The sequence below is a fragment of the Xyrauchen texanus genome, chromosome 3 (assembly GCF_025860055.1).
Source record: "Xyrauchen texanus isolate HMW12.3.18 chromosome 3, RBS_HiC_50CHRs, whole genome shotgun sequence".
Taxonomy (NCBI): domain Eukaryota; kingdom Metazoa; phylum Chordata; class Actinopteri; order Cypriniformes; family Catostomidae; genus Xyrauchen; species Xyrauchen texanus.
In genome coordinates this window covers 7,866,719-7,894,228 of record NC_068278.1, presented here as the reverse complement: position 1 = coordinate 7,894,228, position 27,510 = coordinate 7,866,719, and the positions used below count along the sequence as shown (strand labels likewise).

The 27,510-nt window shown below is 39.2% G+C and overlaps 2 protein-coding genes across 4 annotated transcripts in view; both read left to right on the top strand.

Annotated features, from left to right (window-relative positions):
• Nucleotides 1–2,680: 2,680 nt before the first annotated feature.
• Nucleotides 2,681–13,251, top strand: LOC127621465 (phosphoserine aminotransferase-like). The gene is made up of 9 exons (XM_052095070.1): nucleotides 2,681–2,869; nucleotides 3,799–3,859; nucleotides 3,948–4,017; nucleotides 4,114–4,319; nucleotides 6,154–6,326; nucleotides 6,967–7,136; nucleotides 11,744–11,872; nucleotides 12,435–12,572; nucleotides 12,835–13,251. Exons 1-9 carry the CDS (start codon nucleotides 2,813–2,815, stop codon nucleotides 12,935–12,937), a joined length of 1,107 nt encoding a protein of 368 aa, XP_051951030.1. The 5' UTR covers nucleotides 2,681–2,812; the 3' UTR covers nucleotides 12,938–13,251.
• A 606-nt stretch (nucleotides 13,252–13,857) lies between these two features.
• Nucleotides 13,858–27,510, top strand: part of LOC127621419 (terminal uridylyltransferase 7-like) — a 52,211-nt gene continuing 38,558 nt past the window's right edge. For 2 of the 3 annotated variants that reach the window (XM_052095018.1, XM_052095001.1), the window contains exons 1-3: nucleotides 13,886–13,950; nucleotides 26,573–26,667; nucleotides 27,183–27,507. In XM_052095018.1, coding sequence (XP_051950978.1) covers nucleotides 27,195–27,507 — 313 coding nt within the window. In that variant the 5' untranslated portion in view covers nucleotides 13,886–13,950; nucleotides 26,573–26,667; nucleotides 27,183–27,194. Of the gene's footprint in view, nucleotides 13,951–26,572; nucleotides 26,668–27,182; nucleotides 27,508–27,510 lie in introns of all 3 variants that reach the window. The other variant, XM_052095009.1, reaches the window with a different exon arrangement.

Genomic DNA, 27,510 nt, shown 5'->3' with positions numbered 1-27,510 from the left:
TACGAGGACAATTTTTTTAGGTTACAAACTGGTAATCACAAGGGTATTATGCTATAAATGTGGTTTATGAGGACATTTCTAGTGTCCCCATAATTTAAATAGCTTAAAAAACAATGTTTTATTGAAAATGTAAAAATGCAGAACGTTTTTTGTGAGGGTTGTGTTAGGTTTAGGGGATAGAATATATAGTTTGTACAGTATAAAAATCATTATGTCTATGGAAAGTCCTCATAATGATAGGTAGACCAACGTGTGTGTGTGTGTGTGTGTGTGTGTGTGTGTGTGTGTGTGTGTGTGTGTGTGTATTTATCACTTTGTGGGGACCAGATATCCCCATTAGGATAGTAAAACACAAACTTTTTGACTTTGGACAATTTGTCGGTCCCCATTAGGAAAACAACTTCAACAAATAATACAAAATTACGTTTTTGGAAAATTAGTTTTCCACTAAAGAAAAAAGTAATATGAGTTTGAAACAACATGAGGGTCAGTTAATGAATTTCATTGTTGACCCGTTAATTATTAGTAAAAGTTTATTTTTGACAAAAAAAAGTTAATTTTAACCTCCTGAGACCCCCGTGTGACTGCTGTGTGCATTTTCCATTTCCCGTTTTGATTTGTAACTAGTAAGCACCTAATAAACAAGCAAAATAAAAAAAAACTAATTAATTCTTTGTTGAGACTACGCTGTGAAATTTTAAATAACACTAAGCTATAGAAAGTCCGATTTTTTTTTCATCAAATTGTTTATTGTTTACAGGAGTGTTGGATAGGAGAGCCGTTACAGATATTTTAGCTGATTTTCAGTAAAGATGAATACATAATTATTATTCCAAGTAATATCCAGCATCATCCAATCACTGCCAATCATGTTAAAATAAAATAATAATCATGACTGACTGTCAATACTACATTTCTACAATGGCATCTGAAACTGAAAACTGTTGAATTTAAAGATGCTGCATTCAAACCGCTAGGTGTCAGTGTAAGTCCATGACGACACAAAGACAAAAGTGTCTGAGTGCACCTTTAAGCACAGTCCCCAAACACATCACACAAATCCATTCATGAGCAGCATATATGGTTATGGTTTACACTTTAACTTTCCAAGCAGTTTTCTTCTTAAAGTAACAGAATGGTACTTGGAAGCTCATCCATTCTAAGGGACAAATATCAAATCTCTAAAAGAGACAAATCTGTTCTTTTTACTGTGAGTATTTGATACAAAGGCAGACCATTTAATAATTTAACAGGCATTTTATGGTGGTTCAGTGGTTAGCCTAACAGCAAGAAGGTCCTGGGTTCAAGTCCTGCTCAATTGGGCCTTTCTGTATGGAGTTTTCATGTTCTCCACAAGTTCAAAAACATGCAGGTTGAATGAATTGTAGATTCAAAACAAGACTAAATTGCCAAAGGTATGAGTGAGTGTCCCCCAGCCGCTGGGGGTTGTATCAGGAAAGCCATCTGGTGTAAAAGCTTTGCCAAGTCAAATATGTGGATCATGGATGGTCTGCTGTTGTGACCCCTAACAGGAGCAGCCAAAAGAAAAAATGAACAGGTATTTTCTTTCCCAAAAGTGGTGTAATTGCAGTACTGAACAAAAACAGATGTTCTCATTTACTGATGCCATTGTAGAAATGTGCTATTCATAGTCAGCCATGATTAAGTTAGTCTGAAAGTGAAAGTGCCAAATTACAGGGGATTATTGAGATAACGCTAAATTAATTATGAAGTAGTTTGGCTGATCATGTGATCTTAACATGGCGGTGCTCTTGGGTATGCAAACGGCACCAGATTTTTTTCTGTAAGATTGACTACTTGAGTGTTAATATCATGTGAATGTACATTAACTTTAACATCATTTTCAAAAAATACTATTCTACTATTTCAGTATTGGAGAGTTAAGCAAGTCAAGCAAAAGGAAAAAGTGCACCTTTAAGTCTCCCTACTCCCTACCACAGTATCTTGCAAGTGCCTCATCAAGAACTGGCATGTTTAAGACTGTACTCAGATCTGTCAGGATAGTCTGCGATGAAAAGTCAGAGATTTAGGTGTCAATGATGCTAAATTATTATAATTTTTTCTTTGTCCAGGTCTATTAAATTATATATAAAAAAATATACATTATAAATGCAATTCACAATTATTATTTTTTACTTTTTTACTGGAATACTCATCCTCTATAATGAACACGTTTTCAATTACTGTGGCTCGTTTTGAAGGATGTCTCGGTTCATTTCATTTTTTTTTTTTTTTCTATTGTCAATTTCTTTAATGTATATGCACTTAAATGTATACAATTGTTAACCTTTTTTGCATTCACAATAAAAAATCAAATAAAATGACATGAAAATTAAACGAGACAAACGCGACCTCCGGATGACGCATCCTTCAAAATGAGACACAGCCTGTACCTTATTATTTACAATTACCCTATTTGTCAATTACCCTTAAATAAGAACTCAACAAATTCTTCCAAAATATTATTATTATCCATTTTTTTTTTTTTTTTTTTTTTTATAGAGTTGCCTCGTTTGCTTCTATTTTTATTTCTCCAAAATAATTTAGCTTGTAGGCTCCCCTGTGTAGAAGGTTCTGCTAGTATCCAATCAAACAACAAAACAAAGACATTCTGGAAACCGAGAGCCAATCAAAACCAGTAGAAGAGTCGAACATTAGGTGTCATCATGTGTAAAGGGAATAATAGTGCAGCTCTGCGGATCCGATCAGATACAGGAAAACAGGAGAAGAGAAGGAACTTCAGAAAAGTTTATTACGTAAAAACATCGTAGGCAACGATATCATTTCAATCATGAATAAGAAACAGACTATTAATTTTGGAGCGGGACCGGCGAAACTTCCAGAGTCGGTAAGTGCTTCTCCAACATTGGTTGAACGTTACAATTGCGTTTGTGTTCACGGAAACGTTAACCATATTTGATTCAGTTCAGTCGCGCAAATAGTAATGCGTCATAGTGAACGATTGCATCATCCATCAGTATGCATGCAAAAATATTTGTGCCAATATAGTTGGCAAAGTATGTTTATTATTTGGGATGCAGGCTGTAAAACCACAGCAAATCTCTGGGAATACCGAGTTTCGCTGGTCTCCAGAGATGTGTGATTTTTGTATGTGTGATGTTGCATCAGCCACAACTTGGTATTCAGATGCCCCCCATGCTACTGATAAATAGATTATGGCTTGCACCTTCTACGTTCAAATATATAATTGTTTTTAATTAGTTAAACCATCCATGCCATATACATTAAAATGTTGTTTTCTAATTTTGCATTGTGCATGACTTTCCCACAGTTCAAAACTTAACAACCATTGTGTGAGAAGATACAGCATAACCAGAAGGTTTGACAGGTCGTGATTTGTTTTGATCGTTGTAACACATTGAGTTCTGGGAGTATCTGGATATGTTTTTATGCTTTATTTGATGTACCCAGTAATCAGTTGCTTGCCATTCTCATTAGATAACAAACAAAACCAACTGATCTATTTTCTCTCGTGTGATTGGTGTGTTGCCTTACATTACTTAATCCATGGGGGCTTTAGTTGCAAATTCAGTCAGATTTCATTTTTCCATTGTGTCCTTTTGTAAATTGATAATGATTACACAGTTTCATTTAATTTATTAAACTGATCATGATACGATTTGTCCAACAGCATGCCCATCCTTTTATCATTGTGTTTGGGGTCCTGAACAATGGATGTCATGTTTGGAGGTTTGAAGTTGTATTCTTTCACTCAGGCTTTTTTTTTTTTTTTTAATGCATTTGTTTCATTCTTAGGTTTTATTCAAAGCACAAAAAGAGCTGCTGGATTACAGTGGCATTGGAATAAGCATTCTTGGTAAGGATCTGCATTTTGAAATTTAAATTGGTTATGGGTAATCCCAAGATTTTGGGTGGTAATCCTACATTTTTCACGTCTTACCCAGAGATGAGCCACAGATCGTCCGATTTCACCAAGATTTTGAAAGCTGCTGAAAATCTTCTGCGTGAACTTTTGTGAGTATTCAAGTTTTGTGAAACAGACCTTTCTTAAAGGTCAATGGACATGTTTTTTTGGCTTGCATATTTCTTATTTTTGTTCACTCTGTACAGGAATGTACCTGAAAACTATAAGATACTGTTCTTGCAAGGTGGTGGCTCAGGACAGTTCAGCGCAGTTCCTCTAAATCTGATTGGCCTGAATGAGGACAGGTGTGCTGATTATCTGGTGACGGGTGCTTGGTCCGCAAAGGCAGCCATAGAGGCAGAGAAGTATGGAAAAGTTAACGTGATCCATCCAAAACTGGATAGTTATACCAGTGAGTCATCAGCATATTGTACATTTTTATTTTTTTAATGCCTGAGAGGTGCCTTTACTGATTTTAGATGACACAAATAAGAATACAGGATATGGATACAGAAAATGAGTTGACATTTATTTATTTATTTTTTATTTTTTTTTCTCCGGCGCAGTGACACCTCAAACGAATCTCAGTTGCCTCCGCATCTGAGACCGTCAATCCATGCATCTTATCACGTGGCTTGTTGAGCGCGTTACCGTGGAGACATAGCAGGTGTGGAGGCTTCACGCTATTCTCTGCGGCATCCATGCACAACTTACCATGTGCCCCACCAAGAGCAAGAAGCACATTATAGCAACCACGAGGAGGTTACCCCATGTGACTTTACCCTCCCTAGCAACCGGGTCAAATTAGTTGCTTGGGAGACCTGGCTGGAGTCACTCAGCACACCCTGGATTTGAACTCCCGACTCCAGGGGTGGTATTCAGAGTCTTTACTCGCTGAGCTACCCAGGCCCCCCGTGACATTTCTTTAAAGGGAATAATAGTTTTAGAGATCCCATGAAATCAAAATGGAAGGTTTTTTTTTTTTTTTGGCTTTTACCTCATGTCTGTTAGCTTTGAGGTAATCTTTATGCTAGTGTACTCTGACAGAATTAACTTTTATGAAAAATAATGTTTATAAATTGTACAGTTTTACTCTTGATGGATAACTTAAAATAGTAATCACATGTTCACAGAGATGTATATTCATTTTTGTCTAATAAAAAGCTCCAACTTTCAATAGAAAATATATAAACACAGGAAATAAAATTTAATTTGTCACACCATTTTATGCAGTCTATGATCTATAGGAAATAATCTTATTACAACAATTTGAGTTTTTGTTAACTGTGCTTTCATACAGTAGTTGACTGATCAGGTTTTTTAATTCTGTTCTTGACATACAACCCGGTCTGAACTGATTCTGATTTTTGAACATTAAACAAGATAAATTTGCATGGTAAGAAAGTTTTGATATTTTTGATAAACTGATGATAATCGGATGAAATTTGGCAAATTTTTTCACTAATATTTTGCGATTTGAAATGAGTGCATGTTCTTTTTAAAAATAATGTTTGTGAATTTTGACTAAATTTTGTGTAAAATAAGTGTTGGATTAGTTTAAATTTCAGTTCATCTTATTTCCTATCATTAAATTGTATTATATATCGGCCATCAGCCACCATGCTCTTTAGATGTTGGCATCAGCCATTAAATATAGAATGAAAAAAGTCTCTTTTCATTGTAATGCTGTATGTTGTGTTGTTGAAGGTCTATATTTCTGGGAGCACAGTAGGAAAAACCCATACCCATTTAGACACACCAATGTAAAATATTTACTGTCCCTCACATTCACGTATATACGCACAAGTACATTGGGGAATCCCAGAGTTTTACCTAAGAGGGAAGCCCCACTATTGCAGCGCATTTCCGCTGCAAATTGTGATAGAAAGTTTAGAAAGCAAACATGGCAACAACTCTGGAATATCTGAAAATAAAGTGTAGCAACGGAGAATAAAATCGCAAAGTCTTCCTCGGATGCCATGTTTGTTTTTTACTCAAGCTTTGCGGAGAAATTACATTGCTGTGGAGAAAGCTGATTACTGACCGAGCCACATGTATTCGGTAGTAAAAAAATATGCTGCTTATACAGTGCATGTAAACGGGAATGCCTCTCTCAAAATAAACCGCTTTATCGCAATAAGCAGCTTTCTGGTGTCTGTAAACGTAGTCATTGTATCCAAATGCATCAATCTGATGACATTGCTCTTATCCTCTAATGACTGTTAATCCAAACCTTCTTTACTCAGAGATTCCTGACACTAGCACTTGGTCATTGAATCCTTCAGCATCATACTTCTACTACTGCTGCAATGAAACTGTGCATGGTGTTGAGTTTAACTTCATCCCTGACACTAAAGGAGTGGTTCTCATCTGTGATATGTCATCCAACTTCCTCTCACGACCAGTAGATGTCTCAAAGGTTGGTGAAAGTTCTCTAGCTAACATTCATTTTTGTATTTTAGTATCTTTATCATAATAGTAATTTAAAGGGGGTCATATCATGAGGAATTAATTTTCCTTTAACTTTTTAGAGTTCATTGTACTATGAAAAAATTATACTAAACTGCTCGTTCTGACCTTTCCCAACTTTCTACAATCACACAAATAAATACATGTGAACACTTGAGCACATGACTGCCCAAATTACTATGCCTATTCTGAAGCTTGACCCACCTAGTCATTGTGAGGTAATAGCGGAAAAAGCAGAATAGATGCTACTATTCCTAAATTCCAGATTCACTAATAATAAAAGTAAAATGAGGGAAAGTTTGTTAACATTGAGCTTTTATTGGCATAACCTTAAGGATCCCATTAGAAACAAGTAGCTGAAGTTTATTTTTAAAACGGTCTCTGGTAATTTAAGTAAGATCTTAGCAGTTTAAAAGGAAATTATAAAAATATTTGATATTTCCCCTATAACAGAAAACTAAATAAATAAGAGAAAAACTTGCTAATAAAAAGAAAAATTGTAGTGTTACAGGGAGTTCAGAATGTTCTCAAAAAAATGAATTATCATAATTGGCTGATTTTTAAGTTTGTGCTTTTGTCCATTTCCACAGTTTGGTTTGATATTTGCTGGTGCACAGAAGAATGTTGGTTGTGCTGGTGTGACAGTTGTGATTGTAAGAGAGGATTTGTTGGGCAAAGCTTTGAAGGAATGCCCAATAACACTGGACTACCAGGTACAGGCCAGCAATGACTCCCTCTACAACACTCCACCATGCTTCAGGTATTTATTGTTTGTTCATCAAAATGTGTATCTCATTGTTGGGTAGTATAGCTGTGGCCAAAAGTATTGGCAGTGACATTTGTTTTGCAAAGTTTGCTGTTTCAGTATTTGTAGATTTATTTTTTCACATGTTTCTATGGTAAACTGGAAAACAATGATAAGCATTTCATGAGTTTTAAAGACTTTTATTGGCAAAAACATTCAATATATGCAAAGAATCAATATTTACAGTACTCTTGTTCATAACCTCTGCAATTCACTCTGGCTTGCTGAATATCAGCTTCAGGGCCAAATCCTGACTGATGGCTATCCATTCGAGCACTAATAAGGCAAGGAGTTGATCACAATTTGTGGGCTTCTGCTTGTCCACTCGCCACTCTTGCAGGACGTTCTTTATTCATGGCAGTGTTTTTGGGCAGAATTGTGAGAGCCCACTCCCTTGGATGAATCTTATTGGCAGATGGTTTTTGACGCTCATCATCCCGAGCATATAGACTGGAGTGCAGCACCATTTCGTTAGAATTTTTCTCTTCAGGGTTCGCAATATCTTGTGCTCTACTAAGCCTGATTCATCGCTTTGTCATCTGAGCCGGCACACCTGAACAGTGAGTGGATTATTTTCTTCTCCTTGTTGTGCTTCCAACGATCAGCGTATCCTTTACACTTCTGTGTATGATATTGATTGCATTGTGTTGCTTTGTGTGTTTCTTTCATTGAAATTAAACTAAAATAGCCTTTTGCTTAACAACATCTTCATAGAGATGGCAGTTCGCAAATTTTTCCCTCCATGTGAGCAATATATCCCTTTTTCCAACGGGCACAAGTTCTGCATTGTCTGCCTTGTCAAGTGCATGTGTTGCTGTGCTCGTTGAGACTGACAGCATTCACTATGAGCACATGGAACTCAAGATGCTTCGCTCTCGGCTCGGCTCGCCAGTCCCTTCTCTACACAATACATGACAGCTCCCTTCGTCGGTTCAGGCGTCGCGTCTCTCCTCTCCTATGTAATTTCGCTTTCTCTATTTGGTTCACATGTGGCAATCTTCAACCCACCATTGGTGCACATGGTATGATCTCGTTCACTGGGCCGAAAAACCGAGCGAGCAAGGTTTACGATGCCGAGTTTATGGAGGTTATCACTCCATGCGTGCTTAAGAAATTCAAGCTTGAATGCCCCATGCCTATGAGCCTAAGTGTTCTTGACTAGATGAACGGTTTTTACCAAGTCTGTGCGACATGGACAAAAGGGACCCTGGCCCTGAGTCTTTCAGGGAGCTGCATTGAAATGTTGCAGTGTTAAAGCTAGCCCAAGCTTGGGATAGCTTTCCACCACACCATACTTGTATGGTGTAATTGGAAGTCTGGTGTCCTTTTGATCGGCATCTCTAGTTGAACATATCAGAGATGCATGACAAGGTCTTTCTTTTCTTAGCTGTGGTGTCACAGCAGGGAATCTTTGGTGACCCCATTGCTTTCACCAAGAAATTCTAATCAGCCAAGAAGAATTTGGTTGCACACAACCACGTTTTGCTGTGGCAAGGTGGTGTTGTAGTACAGCTGGTTCGCTCACGCAATGGCACACAAAGCAAAGCACTCCTGAGTCTCTAGTTCTGAATGAATCCGGCCACTCAAGTGGTAAAGCTTATTTATTCTTCTTACTCACGAGCCCTGGTAGCATTCACTACTACCAGAGTATACCTCAGAGAGCTACAAGGGTCAGTTCCAAAATACAGAGTACTTATTTTACACAATCGTACATATTCATTTTTCAGAAAACAAAGACTCAATTAACTGATTGGTTTAATACAAAAGTGATTACAATAGAGCCTCCTATCTTCCTTCACCTTACAAAGACATGTTCCTGTTATTAATACACACATCTTCATCCACACTAATCTTTCTCGGTACATCCCATAATAAGATGTTTTTCACCCTTTTGCTGTGTCTTCTGATAAGACACTGTTCTCTGCCTCGGTTTTCTCTCCGGAACATGCTGACCTTGACCAACATAGCTACACAAAGAGAGATTGTTTTTAAGCATGCTAATCTCTATCGGTTCAACCTTGTGACATTTGAGCATGTTTTGTTCAGTTACAGACAGCAATTTACTGTTTATTGAATGGGGCTCGTCTGACACTTGGGGCTGTTACAGCCAGTGCACCACCATACTACAGACTAGAACTCCCTCGACTAGGTGGCTCTTCACTCTAAATTGCTGCCTTTTTGCTGACTGGTTTCCCGTTTGAGCCATTAGGTAGCATACTCTTCTTAAAGTCTGCTATATGCTTTGGCTTCATTCAAATGTGTTGGGGACCTTCAAGCCTTGATGGTCAAAGACTCTTGCTTTGAGTTTGGACCTGGCTTGTCTAGGCACATAATCTTCGCTAGGCTTGAGAATGGCTTTAATGTATTGGTCACTCTGTTTAGGGCTCAGGTTGTCATATTACAAGCGTTCTCTCCTCCTTGGTTCGAGTCAGACGAGGCTAAGAGACTGCGCATGCTCTGTCCTGTGAGGGCATTATGCATGTGTATTGCCCGAACAAGTCAATTCAGGCTATTAGCTCAGCTCTTTGTCTGCCTTGAAAGCCTTTCAAAATGGTTGTACGTCTCCAAGTAAAGATTTTCTCACTGGGTTTTTGATGTCATTGTGCTCTCTTATGACTTTTAAGGCATAGAGTGCCCCATGGGTGTTAAAGCTCTTAACAGCATGAGCAGGGCCTCCTCCTGGGCTTGGGCTAAGGGTGTGTTGGCATTGTGGTATACAATTCCTATAGAGTCAGCTCTTCTTATGCAGTCCATCGATTTCGAAGATGATGTAATTTCTAGGATGCATTGTTGGAATGTTGAGGCAACCGCTGCTGTCGGCAGTGCCATTTGAAGGTGGCTGTGAAGCCACATGTCCTGCCGCAGTAGGGACATGTGAATGCTGAGTCTGGGTATGGATATAGTTGTGGCTGTACGCGTTGGTGTCTGCACTGATGCAGCTCAGTTCTGTGTTGAACGTGCTGTAATTCGATCTGTTGGGCCCCCAGATCGCATGCAGAACTCCATGCCTGACGGTAGGCAGCTGTTGTTTCCAGGACTCCAGGGTTGATGCCACAGCTTTTCAGGGTCTCCTTGAGGTGATACTTGTAGCGACGCTTCTGACCCCCAGGTCTCCTGTTGGCTGCGTATATCTGGCCATAGAGGACTTGCCGGGGTAGGTGGTGGGAGGGCATGCGGATAACATGTCCAACCCATCGCAGTTGCCGCCTAGCAAGGATTGCCTCCATGCTGCTGGAGTTGGTGCGCTGTAGGATGTCCGTGTGGGGGATTTTGTCTTTCCATGTGACTCCTAGTATGCACTGGAGGCATCTGATTTGAGGGAACGAGATGCTGCGTACACATGCCGCAGTACAGATTTCTCACTGTTAAGAGACTAGAGATAAAAAAATCCTGATGAAATGGTGCTGTGCTCCAGTTTATATGTTAGCGATAACGCAAACATGCGGGGTAGAGCATCAAGCGGCATCCGCCAATGAGACCGGCATGACTCCTTGCGGGCTTCAGAGATCGTCACTCCTGGGAGGAGATCCTATAGTGTCAGCTTCTGATCCAGCATCTGGTTCCCTCCTTTCAGGGAACCAATGTTACAACAGTGATGTTTAATATAGTAATATTTGTAACCATGACTGTAGTTACTACCACACTTCTTATTTGTCTTATGGGAATGTCACCCTAATTACAGTAAATGCATAACTATCAGGTAATATTATTGACTCATGCAATCAGAACTGAATGCAGAATTAATTAAAATCATCCAATTGGTATATGTCTAGAAGTCTTTTGTTCTTTAAATAGCTTTTGAAACTTTATTTAGTAGCTTGTAGTGTAGCAAACTACTTTTTTAAAGGAGTAACTTAACTGTACTTTAAGATATGATTAGCTTGTAGATTTGGAAGCTGCAGTTTCAAAGTAGCTTGAAGTGTCACTGGTGTATTTGATACTTTGTATTTGTGTTTAACTGGTGTGTATGTGGTACCTGTATATTGTGGAAATGTATGTAAATTGTCAATTCTGCATTACTTTGACTAGGTATTTACAAATGCTTACTGGCAGTTAATTTTGAAATTGTAATGATTGTTCAAGAAATAGCCAGTAATATTAATTAATATTAATATAAATATGTTGCTACAGGCAACAATAAACGGCCTATAGTAAATGAACCACATTACTTGGCACAACAATTATTATTGTGATTATTACCCACAAATGTAACTTATTAAAAACCAGTTTCTTTTAGAAAACTGTAGCAAAATAAATGTTATACAACAATAAGCCACTTCATGCTGTGCATAATGTTTGTACCACTGTTTGTGAGGTTTTAGGCTTTTTACTGTAAAAATGTTTTCAATAAATGTATTACAGGGATGTGAGAAAGTTGGGGGAAATCTGTACATGATATACTTGCCTTTTAAAACATATTATAACCTTTATTATATAGACCTATTTCTAAACAAGTGTGGACTTGTTTTCACTGCATTGAATTGAACCGACTCCTTGGCATCAAAATATACAAATTTATATCAATATCTAGTAACCTCTAACCACGTTTATGTTTGTTACAGTATTTACATCATGGGTTTGGTACTGGAGTGGATTAGGAACAATGGAGGGGCAAATGCCATGGAACTACTAAGTAAACAGAAATCTGCCATGATCTATGACATCATCAACAGCTCCAATGGATTCTACACGTCAGTGAGATTATTTGACTATCATAACGTGTTAGTCCAGTTTTGGACATTTGTAAGGCCAGTTTTATTTCCAGTGTTTTTTATTGAAACTGGAGGTTTGGAAGGAACATTGAAGAACTTTTAAAAAAAAAAATAGTTTTTATATATAGCCAATAGTCTTCTGTTTACTTCATAGCCATGAATCATGATTTGCTACATTGTGGGATAACGTGGAGGGACATTCTCGTTCTAGAGATCATTTTATTGCCTATAGATGACCTCAACGCTAACATTTAAAGATTTTAAATGAAATGTTACCTTTTAAGATGTATTTTGCAGTAAATTCGTATCTGTATCATTGTTTAATAATATAAATCATTACAAAAATTAGAATTTAGTTGAAATAAAAATAAACTAATGATGCTTTTGCATATATTATAATCTCCTGATTTCACATCTTACAATTATAGAAGATACATTTTAATTTAATGTCTGGTTGTAATGTTTTCACAAGCACTATTGTTTTTGTCAAAATGACATTTTTACACCATTTTACACCCCCTTCGTTGACTATTGATTTCAGATGCCCTGTTGATGAGGCTTGTCGAAGCCGTATGAACATTCCCTTCCGCATCAGAAAGAAGGAAGGAGATGAAAGCCTTGAAAAGTTATTTCTGGATGGTGCCTCAAAACTTGGAATGATCTCACTGAAAGGACACAGGTGTAAAAACTTTGCATAAGTGTTTTTGTAATTTATGCTTCTAGGTATATATTTTAAAGTTAATGCCTGATGAACATTTTTGGTGACTTTAAATATTGCACAAACTACAAAGAATAACCCCTGATTACACATAATTTATCCATACACAGTGTTGAATCTAGTGTAATGTCACCATATATGAAACTACAAGTCCTTGCCTTGCTTTCACAGCTTTTTATGTCTTTTTATGATCATGATTTATTTTATTATTATTATTTTGCAGGTCTGTGGGGGGTATCAGAGCTTCCTTGTACAATGCAGTGACTGTTGCAGATGTGAAGGCTCTCGCCACATATATGGAAGAATTCCTAAGGGATCACCAATAGCCTGAAGGTTGTAAGCTTGTAGTAGTTTTTACTTGGAAGGGTTTCTCAATTGTGACCTCATTAGGCTAAAATGATACTAACAGCTATCTGGAAATTATTGCAACAAGTTGTTGCAGTGAAACTAAATATAATAGGAAATCTTATCCTTTACTCTTTCATTTGAATTACTAATGGTTGTCATTGTCAAGTCTAGTGTGCCTTAATGCGTTAACACTGTAATTCTAAAACATTCCATGTTTTACTGTTGAAAATGTGTATATGTTATTAGTGAATGAATGGACGGAATGCTGTGATATAAGCAAAATAAAATAAAACACTACTAAAATGTCTCTTTCTTCTATGCTAGCTTCCATACTTGGCAGTGCCAAACTGCAGATATTGTTGACTTTTGTATGACACATTACTTGCCAACTTCCTCATTTGTAAGTTGCGTTGGATATAAACGTGTCTGCTAAAACTTAATGTCTACTAAATTTAATATGTAAATGTCGGGGCATAGGGCCTACCAAGAACCCACGATGAGTGGCTTTACTGAGATCTGAATTGTTCCAAAACGACACACTTTACATTGGTATGCTGTGGGTTCAATAAATTGGAATCCTGTAGTTTAATCTGTATGCCTTTTCAGTACTGTGGTGTATATATTACTCTGGTATTACCATTACTTTACTATGGTATCACCACAGTATTTTTGTAAGGGTAGCCAGGTCTATACAGTATCTACACCCAAGTGACTAATTTAGCACTTGCTAACAAACCAAATCAAAGTTCATTTTGGAAGTAAATGAAATAATATTATGTGTGTGGGCTTTGTATTTGTGGATAATTGTAAAATTAATATATTTAGGTAAAGTACTGTCTTGATTGTGAAGCAGCGATTTTTAGGTGGCCAACAGGAAATGACCTATATTTTGACGTCATGAAGAAACAGGAAGTGGAAAGACCCAACAATTACACAGCATTTGAGAAGGCAACAGCGATCATAATGTGAGCTGTCAGGACATGCCCTTAAAGTAAGATGTTGAATGCATACTTCATTTATGCGTAATTAAGAACTACATTCACGTGTATGCATCTATTATTTAAAATTATGTTTGAAATATGAAATGATTGATCAGGATAAGGCTGGTGAATGTTAATCAAACACCTGCATGTATGTTTGTTTGAAAGCTTGCGGGAATCAAAGATGATCTCATTTGGAAGGCAAGATTAATATTAATACGTAGTTTATGAGTGCGGATTCTCCTCATTAAACGGACTGTTCTTGGTTTTTCTGTTAGTTTGACTCATGAGAAGTCCTGCCATTAATAAGTTGCTCTTTGTCCTCGGCAGTTAAATTGTTACATAGAAACTTCTCATTTATTACTTTACGATTTGATTATATTTTCAGACGATACATAACAACATCAAACATGATACAATATATATAATTTCGACAAGCTAAGCATAAGAAATAAAGCACATTTGCTCAAAATCTTTAAATAGTACTTACATTTTTTTTAGTCATGTTCTAAGCTTTTTTAGTTATTTATTTTTTACTATTATTATCTATAATTATATACGTTTCATGTCATCATTGCCCTTTCAAAAATGTACCGTCATGGTAATATTTTCCATACTACCAAAGCTTCTGTAATTATTGTTACAGTCAAACCACTGTCATCAAAAAATACTAATTTAAAGATTAAATAAAATGACAAAGATTCGGAAAGCTTTTTACACTGATTGAGCCGGTCCCATATTAGGCTAATATGAATTAACTAGATGGGTACATTTCCTGAAGAAATTGTGAGTGGTGCTTGCCGTGGCAAAACTCGTCAAACAGCATGCTGTAACTGGAAAAGAACAAAAATCACGGTCGTAAATAAATCAACTCGGAAGTCTGTATGATTTTCTGGTGCAGAAATATGTGATTTGTTACTAGGTTGCTAGGGTAAGCCCATGTGGTTGCTATGCAGTTAGCAAGGTAATACAATACATGGCTCCTTTCCATCCTGAGTGAAATAAGTCAACCCGGAAGTCTGTACTATTTTCTGGGGCAGAGATATGTGATTTGTTACTCGGTTGCTAGGGTAACCCCATCTGGTTGCTAGGCAATTACCATAGTGATACTAATCAAGTCTCCTTGCCATCCTGATTGAAATAAGTCAACCTGGAAGTCTCTACGTTTTTCTGATGCAGAGATATGTGATTTTTTTACTCGGTTGCTAGGCAGTTACCATACTGATACTTATCAAGTGTCCTTGCCATCCTGATTGAAATAAATCAACCCAGAAATCTCTACGATTTTCTGATCCAGAGATATGTGATTTGTTACTCTGTTGCTAGGGTAACCCCATCTGGTTGCTAGGCAGTTACCATAGTGATACCTATCAAGTCACCTTGCCATCCTGATTAAAATAAATCAACCCAGAAGTCTCTTAGATTTTCTGGTGCAGAGATATGTGATTTGTTACTCGGTTGCTAGGGTAACCCCATGTGGTTGCTAGGCAGTTACCATAGTGATACTTATCAAGTGTCCTTGCCATCCTGATTGAAATAAACCAACCTAGAAGTCTCTACATTTTTCTGATGCAGAGATATGTGATTTGTTACTCGGTTGCTAGGCAGTTACCATACTGATACTTATCAAGTGTCCTTGCCATCCTGATTGAAATAAATCAACCCAGAAGTCTCTACGATTTTCTGATCCAGAGATATGTGATTTGTTACTTGGTTGCTAGGGTAACCCGTCCTTGTTGCTAGGCAGTTACCATAGTGATTGTAATCAAGTGTCCTTGCCATCCTGCTTGAAATAAATCAACCCAGAAGTCTCTACGATTTTCTGATCCAGAGATATGTGATTTGTTACTTGGTTGCTAGGGTAACCCGTCCTTGTTGCTAGGCAGTTACCATAGTGATTGTAATGAAGTGTCTTTGCCATCCTGATTGAAATAAATCAACCCAGAAGTCTCTACGTTTTTCTGATGCAGAGATATGTGATTTGTTACTCGGTTGTTAGGGTAACCCCATGTGGTTGCTAGGCAGTTACCATAGTGATACTTATCAAGTCTCCTTGCCATCCTGGTTGAAATAAATCAACCCAGAAGTCTCTCTGATTTTCTGGTGCAGAGATATAGTTATTGCTAAACGGTTGCTAGGGTACTCTGTTTAGTTGCTAGGGAGTGGCTTGACAGCTGCCAATCATGAAACTCCAAAGGCTGCTTGTCAGTATGAATGATATAAACCAACTCCCATGCCTCTGTGGCATTCAAAATGGAAGATATCCCTCTATGGATTTTGGTTGCTAAGGTGCTCGACAATGGCTGCTAGGGAGGGGTTAGGAAGTGTTGAGGTGATTCATGATTGGCTGTTTGCTGCCCCGAGTCAAAGGAGACCACCCTTGTGTTTAAATAACACTTCTATCCGGAGATATCCCTTTGATGTCTTTCATTAGAAGTCTATGGGAGTTGTTGCTAAGGTGCTTTAAATTGTTGCTAGGGCGTGGCTTGATAGCTTTACAATGATCCCGAGAGACTGATTGGTCGTCTGAGTAAAATGAGCCTGCCCCCTTGTCTCTATGACACTGTGATCCAGACCTATGTTCAATACAAAATCCCTATGCAATTTCATTTCATGGGCCGTCCTAGATCATTGTAAGTCAATGGGGGCAACTTTGGGCAGCTCCTGCCCCCCAGGGGTGCAACTTTTACCCCATATTGAGGTATGCTCTTACAGAGCCTGCCAGCCTCTTCAAATGTGGCAAATCAGACGTTTCTGCGAAATCCTCGATCGGAGCTGTGACACGTCAAAGTTTGTCGCAATGTTAAGTCTATGGGATTTTTCGGGCGCTTTTTTGCCCCTGGGGCAAACACTGTACCCCCGATCGCTTATAAAAGTCATAGCACACGTGTCCTCAATAGGCCGTTCGATTTGACACCTCATTAGGTGGGTCTACGCCAAGCGGTCGCGGGACGAGTTAAGTGCCGAAGTTTTATACGAGATATAAAAATAAAATAAAATATAAAATATGTGAAACATAACTAGATAGGTACATTTCCTGAAGAAAATGTGAGTGGTGCTTGCCGTGGCAAAACTCGATCAAACAGCATGTTGTAACTGGAAAAGAAAAAAATTATGGTCATAAATAAATCAGCCCAGAAGTCTGTACGATTTTCTGGTGCAGAAATATGTGATTTGTTACTCGGTTGCTAGGGTAAGCCCATGTGGTTGCTATGCAGTTACCAAGGTAATACAATACATGGCTCCTTTCCATCCTGAGTGAAATAAGTCAACCCGGAAGTCTGTAGTGTTTTCTGGTGCAGAGATATGTGATTTGTTACTCGGTTGCTAGGGTAACCCCATCTGGTTGCTAGGCAGTTACCATATTGATACTAATGAAGTGTCCTTGCCATCCTGGTTGAAATAAATCAACCCGGAAGTCTGTACTCTTTTCTGGTGCCGAGATATGTGATTTGTTTCTCGGTTGCTAGGGTAACCCCATCTGGTTGCTAGGCAGTTACCATAGTGATAGTAATCAAGTGTCCTTGCGATCCTGAGTGAAATAAATCAACCCGGAAGTCTGTACTCTTTTCTGGTGCCGAGATATGTGATTTGTTTCTCGGTTGCTAGGGTAACCCCATCTGGTTGCTAGGCAGTTACCATAGTGATAGTAATCAAGTGTCCTTGCGATCCTGAGTGAAATAAATCAACCCGGAAGTCAGTACTATTTTGTGGTGCAGAGATATGTGATTTGTTACTTCGGTTGCTAGGGTAACCCCATCTGGTTGCTAGGCAGTTACCATAGTGATAGTAATCAAGTGTCCTTGCCATCCTGATTGAAATAAGTCAACCCAGAAGTATCTACGTTTTTCTGATGCAGAGATATGTGATTTGTTACTCGGTTGCTAGGGTAACCCCATGTGGTTGCTAGGCAGTTACCATATTGATACTAATGAAGTGTCCTTGCCATCCTGGTTGAAATAAATCAACCTGGAAGTCTGTACTCTTTTCTGGTGCCGAGATATGTGATTTGTTTCTCGGTTGCTAGGGTAACCCCATCTGGTTGCTAGGCAGTTACCATAGTGATAGTAATGAAGTGTCCTTGCCATCCTGAGTGAAATAAATCAACCCGGAAGTCAGTACTATTTTCTGGTGCAGAGATATGTGATTTGTTACTCGGTTGCTAGGGTAACCCCATCTGGTTGCTAGGCAGTAATCATAGTGATACTAATCAAGTGTCCTTGCCATCCTGATTGAAATAAGTCAACCCGGAAGTCTGTACGTTTTTCTGATGCAGAGATATGTGATTTGTTACTCGGTTGCTAGGGTAAGCTCATGTGGTTGCTAGGCAGTTACCATAGTGATACTAATGAAGTGTCCTTGCCATCCTGATTGAAATAAGTCAACCCGGAAGTCTCTACGTTTTTCTGATGCAGAGATATGTGATTTGTTACTCGGTTGCTAGGGTAACCCCATCTGGTTGCTAGGCAGTTAACATAGTGATACTTATCAAGTGTCCTTGCCATCCTGATTGAAATAAGTCAACCCGGAAGTCTCTATGTTTTTGTGATGCAGAGATATGTGATTTGTTACTTCGGTTGCTAGGGTAAGCTCATCTGGTTGCTAGGCAGTTACCATAGTGATACTAATGAAGTGTCCTTGCCATCCTGATTGAAATAAGTCAACCCGGAAGTCTCTATGTTTTTGTGATGCAGAGATATGTGATTTGTTACTCGGTTGCTAGGGTAAGCCCATCTGGTTGCTAGGCAGTTACCATAGTGATACTAATGAAGTGTCCTTTCCATCCTGATTGAAATAAGTCAACCCGGAAGTCTCTACGTTTTTCTGATGCAGAGATATGTGATTTGTTACTTTCGGTTGCTAGGGTAACCCCATCTGGTTGCTAGGCAGTTACCATAGTGATACTAATCAAGTCTCCTTGCCATCCTGATTGAAATAAATCAACCCAGAAGTCTCTCTGATTTTGTGGTGCAGAGATATAGTTACTGCTAAGCGGTTGCTAGGGTACTCTGTTTAGTTGCTAGGGAGTGGCTTGGCAGCTGCCAATCATGAATCTCCAAAGGCTGCTTGTCAGTATGAATGATATAAACCAACTCCCATGCCTCTGTGACATTCAGAATGGAAGATATCCCTCTATGGATTTTGGTTGTTAAGGTGCTTTCGACAATGGTTGCTAGGGAGGGGCTAGGAAGTGTTGATTTGATGCATGATTGGCTGTTTGCTGTCCCGAGTCAAGCGAGACCACCCTTGTGTTTCTATGACACTTCTATCCGGAGATATCCCTTTGATCTGTTTCAATAGAAGTCTATGGGACTTGTTGCTAAGGTGCTCTTAATGGTTGCTAGGGCGTGGCTTGATAGCTTCACAATGATCCTGAGAGACTGATTGGTCGTCTGAGTAAAATGAGCCCACCCCTCGTCTCTATGACACTGTGATCCAGAGCTATGTTCAATACAAATCCCTATGCCTTTTTCATTTCATGGGCCGTCCTACACCATTATAAGTCAATTGGGGCATTTTTGGGCAGCTCCTGCCCCCAGGGGTGCAACTTTTACCCCATATTGAGGTATGCTCTTACAGAGCCTGCCAGCCTCTTCAAATGTGGCAAATCACTGCGTTTCTGTGAAATCCTCAGCTTGGAGCTGTGGCGCTCAAAGTTTGTCACAATGTTAAGTCTATGGGATTTTTAGGCCGCTTTTTTGCCCCTGGGGCAAATACCGTACCCGATAAACTATAAAAGTCATAGCACACGTGTCCTCAATAGGCCGTTCGATTTGACACCTCATTTGTGGGTCTACGCCAAGCGGTCTTGGGGCGAGTTAGGTGCGAAGTTTTGTTAGGAGATAGAATAATAATAAAAAGAAGAATAAAATAAGTATGTGAGATTACAATAGTGATGCTTTGCAAGCACCACTAACTAGATAGGTACATTTCCTGAAGAAAATGTGAGTGGTGCTTGCAGTGGCAAAACTTCGTGAAACAGCATGTTGTAACTTGAAAAGAACAAAAATTATGGTCATAAATAAATCAACCCAGAAGTCTGTACGATTTTCTGGTGCAGAAATATGTGATTTGTTACTCGGTTGCTAGGGTAAGCCCATGTGGTTGCTATGCAGTTACCAAGGTAATACAATAAATGGCTCCTTTCCATCCTGAGTGAAATAAGTCAACCCGGAAGTCTGTAGTGTTTTCTGGTGCAGAGATATGTGATTTGTTGCTTCGGTTGCTAGGGTAACCCCATCTGGTTGCTAGGCAGTTACCATAGTGATACTTATCAAGTGTCCTTGCCATCCTGATTGAAATAAATCAACCCAGAAGTCTGTACGTTTTTCTGATGCAGAGATATGTGATTTGTTATTAGGTTGCTAGGGTAACCCCATGTGGTTGTTAGGCAGTTACCATAGTGATACTAATCAAGTGTCCTTGCCATCCTGATTGAAATAAACCAACCCAGAAGTCTCTACGTTTTCTGATGCAGAGATATGTGATTTGTTACTTGGTTGCTAGGGTAACCCCATATGGTTGCTAGGCAGTTACCATAGTGATACTAATGAAGTCTCCTTGCCATCCTGAGTAAAATAAGTCAACCCGGAAGTCTGTACTGTTTTCTAGTGCAGAGATATGTGATTTGTTACTCGGTTGCTAGGGTAACCCCATCTGGTTGCTAGGCAGTTACCATAGTGATACTAATCAAGTCTCCTTGCCATCCTGATTGAAATAAATCAACCCAGAAGTCTCTCTGATTTTCTGGTGCAGAGATATAGTTACTGCTAAGCGGTTGCTAGGGTACTCTGTGTAGTTGCTAGGGAGTGGCTTGGCAGCTGCCAATCATGAATCTCCAAAGGCTGCTTGTCAGTATGAATGATATAAACCAACTCCCATGCCTCTGTGACATTCAGAATGGAAGATATCCCTCTATGGATTTTGGTTGTTAAGGTGCTTCGACAATGGTTGCTAGGGAGGGGCTAGGAAGTGTTGATTTGATGCATGATTGGCTGTTTGCTGTCCGAGTCAAAGCGAGACCACCCTTGTGTTTCTATGACACTTCTATCCGGAGATATCCCTTTGATCTGTTTCAATAGAAGTCTATGGGACTTGTTGCTAAGGTGCTCTTAATGGTTGCTAGGGCGTGGCTTGATAGCTTCACAATGATCCTGAGAGACTGATTGGTCGTCTGAGTAAAATGAGCCCACCCCTCGTCTCTATGACACTGTGATCCAGAGCTATGTTCAATACAAATCCCTATGCCTTTTCATTTCATGGGCCGTCCTACACCATTATAAGTCAATTGGGGCATTTTTGGGCAGCTCCTGCCCCCAGGGGTGCAACTTGTACCCCATATTGAGGTATGCTCTTACAGAGCCTGCCAGCCTCTTCAAATGTGGCAAATCACTGCGTTTCTCGCGAAATCCTAGCTCGGAGCTGTGACGCGTCAAAGTTTGTCGCAATGTTAAGTCTATGGGATTTTTAGGCGCTTTTTTGCCCCTGGGGCAAATACCGTACCCGATAAACTATAAAAGTCATAGCACCGCGTGTCGATCAATAGGCCGTTCGATTTGACACCTCATTAGGTGGGTCTACGCCAAGCGGTCGTGGGGCGAGTTAGGTGCGAAGTTTTGTTAAGAGATATAAAAATAAAAATAAAAAGTATAACTAGATAGGTACATTTCCTGAAGAAAATGTGAGTGGTGCTTGCCGTGGCAAAACTACGTCAAACAGCATGTTATAACTTGAAAAGAACAAAAATTATGGTCATAAATAAATCAACCCAGAAGTCTGTATGATTTTCTGGTGCAGAAATATGTGATTTGTTACTCGGTTGCTAGGGTAAGCCCATGTGGTTGCTATGCAGTTACCAAGGTAATACAATACATGGCTCCTTTCCATCCTGAGTGAAATAAGTCAACCCGGAAGTCTGTACGTGTTTTCTGGTGCAGAGATATGTGATTTGTTACTCGGTTGCTAGGGTAACCCCATCTGGTTGCTAGGCAGTTACCATAGTGATACTAATCAAGTCTCCTTGCCATCCTGATTGAAATAAGTCAACCCGGAAGTCTCTACGTTTTCTGATGCAGAGATATGTGATTTGTTACTCGGTTGCTAGGGTAACCCCATCTGGTTGCTAGGCAGTTACCATAGTGATACTAATCAAGTGTCCTTGCCATCCTGATTGAAATAAGTCAACCCGGAAGTCTCTACGTTTTTCTGATGCAGAGATATGTGATTTGTTACTCGGTTGCTAGGGTAACCCCATATGGTTGCTAGGCAGTTACCATAGTGATACTAATGAAGTCTCCTTGCCATCCTGATTGAAATAAGTCAACCCGGAAGTCTGTAGTGTTTTCTGGTGCAGAGATATGTGATTTGTTACTCGGTTGCTAGGGTAACCCCATCTGGTTGCTAGGCAGTTACCATAGTGATACTAATGAAGTGTCCTTGCCATCCTGGTTGAAATAAATCAACCCGGAAGTCTGTACTCTTTTCTGGTGCCGAGATATGTGATTTGTTTCTCGGTTGCTAGGGTAACCCCATCTGGTTGCTAGGCAGTTACCATAGTGATAGTAATCAAGTGTCCTTGCGATCCTGAGTGAAATAAATCAACCCGGAAGTCAGTACTATTTTCTGGTGCAGAGATATGTGATTTGTTACTCGGTTGCTAGGGTAACCCCATCTGGTTGCTAGGCAGTTACCATAGTGATAGTAATCAAGTGTCCTTGCCATCCTGATTGAAATAAGTCAACCCAGAAGTATCTACGTTTTTCTGATGCAGAGATATGTGATTTGTTACTCGGTTGCTAGGGTAAACCCATGTGGTTGCTAGGCAGTTACCATATTGATACTAATGAAGTGTCCTTGCCATCCTGGTTGAAATAAATCAACCTGGAAGTCTGTACTCTTTTCTGGTGCCGAGATATGTGATTTGTTTCTCGGTTGCTAGGGTAACCCCATCTGGTTGCTAGGCAGTTACCATAGTGATAGTAATCAAGTGTCCTTGCCATCCTGAGTGAAATAAATCAACCCGGAAGTCAGTACTATTTTCTGGTGCAGAGATATGTGATTTGTTACTCGGTTGCTAGGGTAACCCCATCTGGTTGCTAGGCAGTAATCATAGTGATAGTAATCAAGTGTCCTTGCCATCCTGATTGAAATAAGTCAACCCGGAAGTCTCTACGTTTTTCTGATGCAGAGATATGTGATTTGTTACTTCGGTTGCTAGGGTAACCCCATCTGGTTGCTAGGCAGTTACCATAGTGATACTAATGAAGTCTCCTTGCCATCCTGATTGAAATAAATCAACCCAGAAGTCTCTCTGATTTTCTGGTGCAGAGATATAGTTACTGCTAAAGCGGTTGCTAGGGTACTCTGTTTAGTTGCTAGGGAGTGGCTTGGCAGCTGCCAATCATGAATCTCCAAAGGCTGCTTGTCAGTATGAATGATATAAACCAACTCCCATGCCTCTGTGACATTCAGAATGGAAGATATCCCTCTATGGATTTTGGTTGCTAAGGTGCTTTCGACAATGGTTGCTAGGGAGGGGCTAGGAAGTGTTGAGGTGATTCATGATTGGCTGTTTGCTGTCCCGAGTGAAGCGAGACCACCCTTGTGTTTCTATGACACTTCTATCCGGAGATATCCCTTTGATGTCTTTCATTAGAAGTCTATGGGACTTGTTGCTAAGGTGCTCTAAATTGTTGCTAGGGCGTGGCTTGATAGATTCAAAATGATCCTGAGATACTGATTGGTCGTCTGAGTAAAATGAGCCCACCCCATTGTCTCTATGACACTGTGATCCAGAGCTATGTTGAATACAAATCCCAATGCCATTTCATTTCATGGGCCGTCCTACACCATTGTAAGTCAATTGGGGCATTTTTGGGCAGCTCCTGCCCCCAGGGGTGCAACTTTTACCCCATTTTGAGGTATGCTCTTACAGAGCCTGCCAGCCTCTTCAAATGTGGCAAATCACACGTTTCTGCGAAATCCTCGCTCGGAGCTGTGGCGCGTCAAAGTTTGTCGCAATGTTAAGTCTATGGGATTTTTAGGCGCTTTTTTGCCCCTGGGGCAATTACCGTACCCGATACGCTTATAAAAGTCATAGCACACGTGTCCTCAATAGGCCGTTCGATTTGACACCTCATTCGTGGGTCTCACGCCAAGCGGTGCTGGGACGAGTTAGGTGCCGAAGTTTTGTTACGGAGATAGAATAATAAAAAGTATAATAAAATAAAAATAAGTATGTGAGATTACAATAGTGATGCTTTGCAAGCACCACCACTAATAAGTATGTGAGATTACAATAGTGATGCTTTGCAAGCACCACTAATAAGTATGTGAGATTACAATAGTGATGCTTTGCAAGCACCACTAATAATAATATGGGATCTCCTCAGAACCCAGATTTTATATTGGTCAAGTGGTGACCCAAAATAGTGAACAATGTCAACAAAAATGTCCTTTAATCAAACGTTGGAATTTATGAAAATGTCCAAGAAATGCGTAGGCCCAACGGTATGCACAATTGCCAATATTATAAATGTAGCAACAGCAGATGTGTGATTTACCAGCCTAACAGCTGAATCAAATAGTGGGTTAAATATTGTTTTAGTAATAACCAGTGCTGGGTGGATTATTTGTGGATTGTAATCAGGAAATTACATGACGAAAAATGCAATCAGTAATGTAATCTCATAGATTACATTTTGGGATAATCTAATCCAATTACTTTCAACCTAATTCTATTTAATTTTATGTCACATGCATTTGAGTAGGATAATAATTTTAACATAAAAATACAAAGAGGAAGAAAATGTATTCCCTTCTTTATTACTGACAAAAAGAGTCTCATGAAAAGAGCTCCTTATGATATTTAAAACAAAAAATTTACTCAATGTGTTACATACATTAAATCTAACAGCAGTGACAGTGCATGGGCAAAGTTTACAATTCAAGACATCAAGTTCATTTTAAGTGCATAAAACAGTAGCAGCATTACGAACGTTAATGAACATAAAATCAACATAAATCGATCATAAAAGGAACGAAAATGAATGAACATATAATCAACAGCAATGACGTTGCCTAGGTCCAAGCTTTCATCTAAAAACACCGAAACACTTTTAACCCTTTCTGCATACTGATAGTCCATCACAGATTCCAAAACTGAGGTGCAAGATATTATAATTTGAATGGCAAGAATATAAAAAAAATATATTTTAAAACAGATGAGTTTCACTGAGTCACACAAGGAACAGTTGTGTCAAGTATTATGCAGCTGACTCCACTGCATCAAAAGCAACAGTAGAGCGAAGGGCGTTGTTCCATATTGCTTCACATTTTGCCGTTGAGATATTGTGAACCCTGTGGACAGGAACCTTAGAGATGGCATCAACTAGATCCTTTGGAGCAATTGAGTGAGCTGCACATCATTGGTAAGGTAGTACAAAATAATATAAAAAAAATAAACATCTAGTTAATTTTAAGTGCATAAAACAGTAAAACATTACATGAACAAACATGTATGAACCAGATATCAACAGTAATGACATTACGAGGTCAAAGCTAACTGCTCAAAACTCTGACATACTTTTAACACTACTTAGTAATAGTCCATCACCTGGGGCCGGTTGCACCAGCTATACGCAAGTTACAACTTGCCTAGTTGTGGCTTAAATGGGCACTAAGACCAGGACTAATGGTTGGAATAAAAAAAGAAGACTCAATGAGCTCATATTTTGGTTGACAGGTTTCAGTCCTTTGGACATATGTGATGATGTTGACATTTACACGCTTTTACATTTACGAGAGAAAACATTATGTAAAAAACGTACCTCTTCAGCATGAAACCGATCTAACGGTGCACTTTCCTGTGTATGCCGCCCGGTGCCAAGTTTCAACATATATAAAATAGTTATTATAATGAATAAATGTCTGTTTTTCCAGCCTGTTGTATTAGCATTTATTTATTTATTGTCCCTTATTCATTTTAGATACAGTTATTGAATATTGTTATTTACATACAGGATGTACCATTAATGAAAAGTGTTTTATTACATATCTATCACATATTTCGTATTTCTATGGGGATATAATTTATTGAAGCTGACAGTTATGTGAGTAAACAAGGTTTGGACAAGCTCAAACTGAAATTCACAACTGTTTAACATTTATGTGTACAAATTTCAAGGCTGCTTATTGGATCATTTCAGGTAAATGTCATATAATGCGACTACGCATTACTTTACAGAGAGCTTACGACCTACTATTTAAGTCTTGCCTTAAGCACTGACTTAGTTACAAACTAACTAGTAGTTACTAAGCCCTTAGTGTGAACTTTACGTCCCAATTTACGTGAGAACTTAAGCACAACTGGGGCAACCCTACTCGGTTCCTTAGCTGAAGTGCATATCTTACTGTTGTAATGTAAAAGGAGCACATGCTCAAAAGGTTCATCTGTGAGACTGTTGAGCTCCGGGGTATGATAATGATATGAAAATGATCAATAAATTATTAATAATTAACTGCCTTGTTAATATGTAATTATGTTATCTGTGGAAAACATGTAAAACTGTAGTCCAATTACAAGTATGTTAAAATACAAGTATTTGATTTTTGTAATCTGATTATGTAATTCAGATTACACGCAATCCGTTACAACCCAGCACTGGTAATAACCATATGTGAAACTCTCACGGGAAGCAGGACAGGAAACGAAGGTTTCAACAAAAAAGGTAAGGCTTTTATTGCCGTATGTCTCACAATAATACACACAAAGACACAAGCGCACTGGGTTGGCTTGCACCGTCGTCTCCCTCTGCTCTGCGGCCGCTGGCTTTTTCACCGCTCTCCTCACTCTACTGCAATTAGAGACAGGTGTTAGTCATAATTTGGCCCAGGTGTGAGCGCCCTTACCGCTTCTCTCTCCCGGACGGGCGCTTGACCACGCCCCCGCTGCCACACCATATTACCGAATTATTTTTGCACTGGAGTAATGTATTAATTACTGCACCAATGGTCTTTGACATCAGCACAAAAGAAAAAATATAATTTTATTATTGGCATTTCGCATTTTTTATACATGCTTTCTAGACCACTGTTGAGAACTACTGCTTAAGACAGTTTATAATACATTTAATTTTGTGACCATAATGGGAATATTTGGATTAACACGGAATTAAACTGGGAATTGCAAACAAGGTATATCTTTTGTTCTCATCATCACCTAATTTTTCATCTATAAATCCAGACAGCAAAGAAAATGAGTGACAAGGGAAACAGGAAGTTCTCTCCGCGATACAGAAGACAGGAGGCGGATGAAGCGGAGAGCTGGAGGAGCCCGTCCGGACGAGAGAATACGAGATATGAGCACAGCTACAGTCCTAAATCTGACAGTCGAGACTGTGAGAGTGATGGGAAAAGAAGATTTAAAACCTCATTGTCATACAGCTCTCCTGATGGAAAAGCCCTCAGACAGAGTCCATCTCACAAAGACCGAAGCCAGAGGGGGTCACCTGCCAACCGTAAGAACTGGAGACAGCGACCACGAGATGGACAGAAACAAGACATGCTTGGTA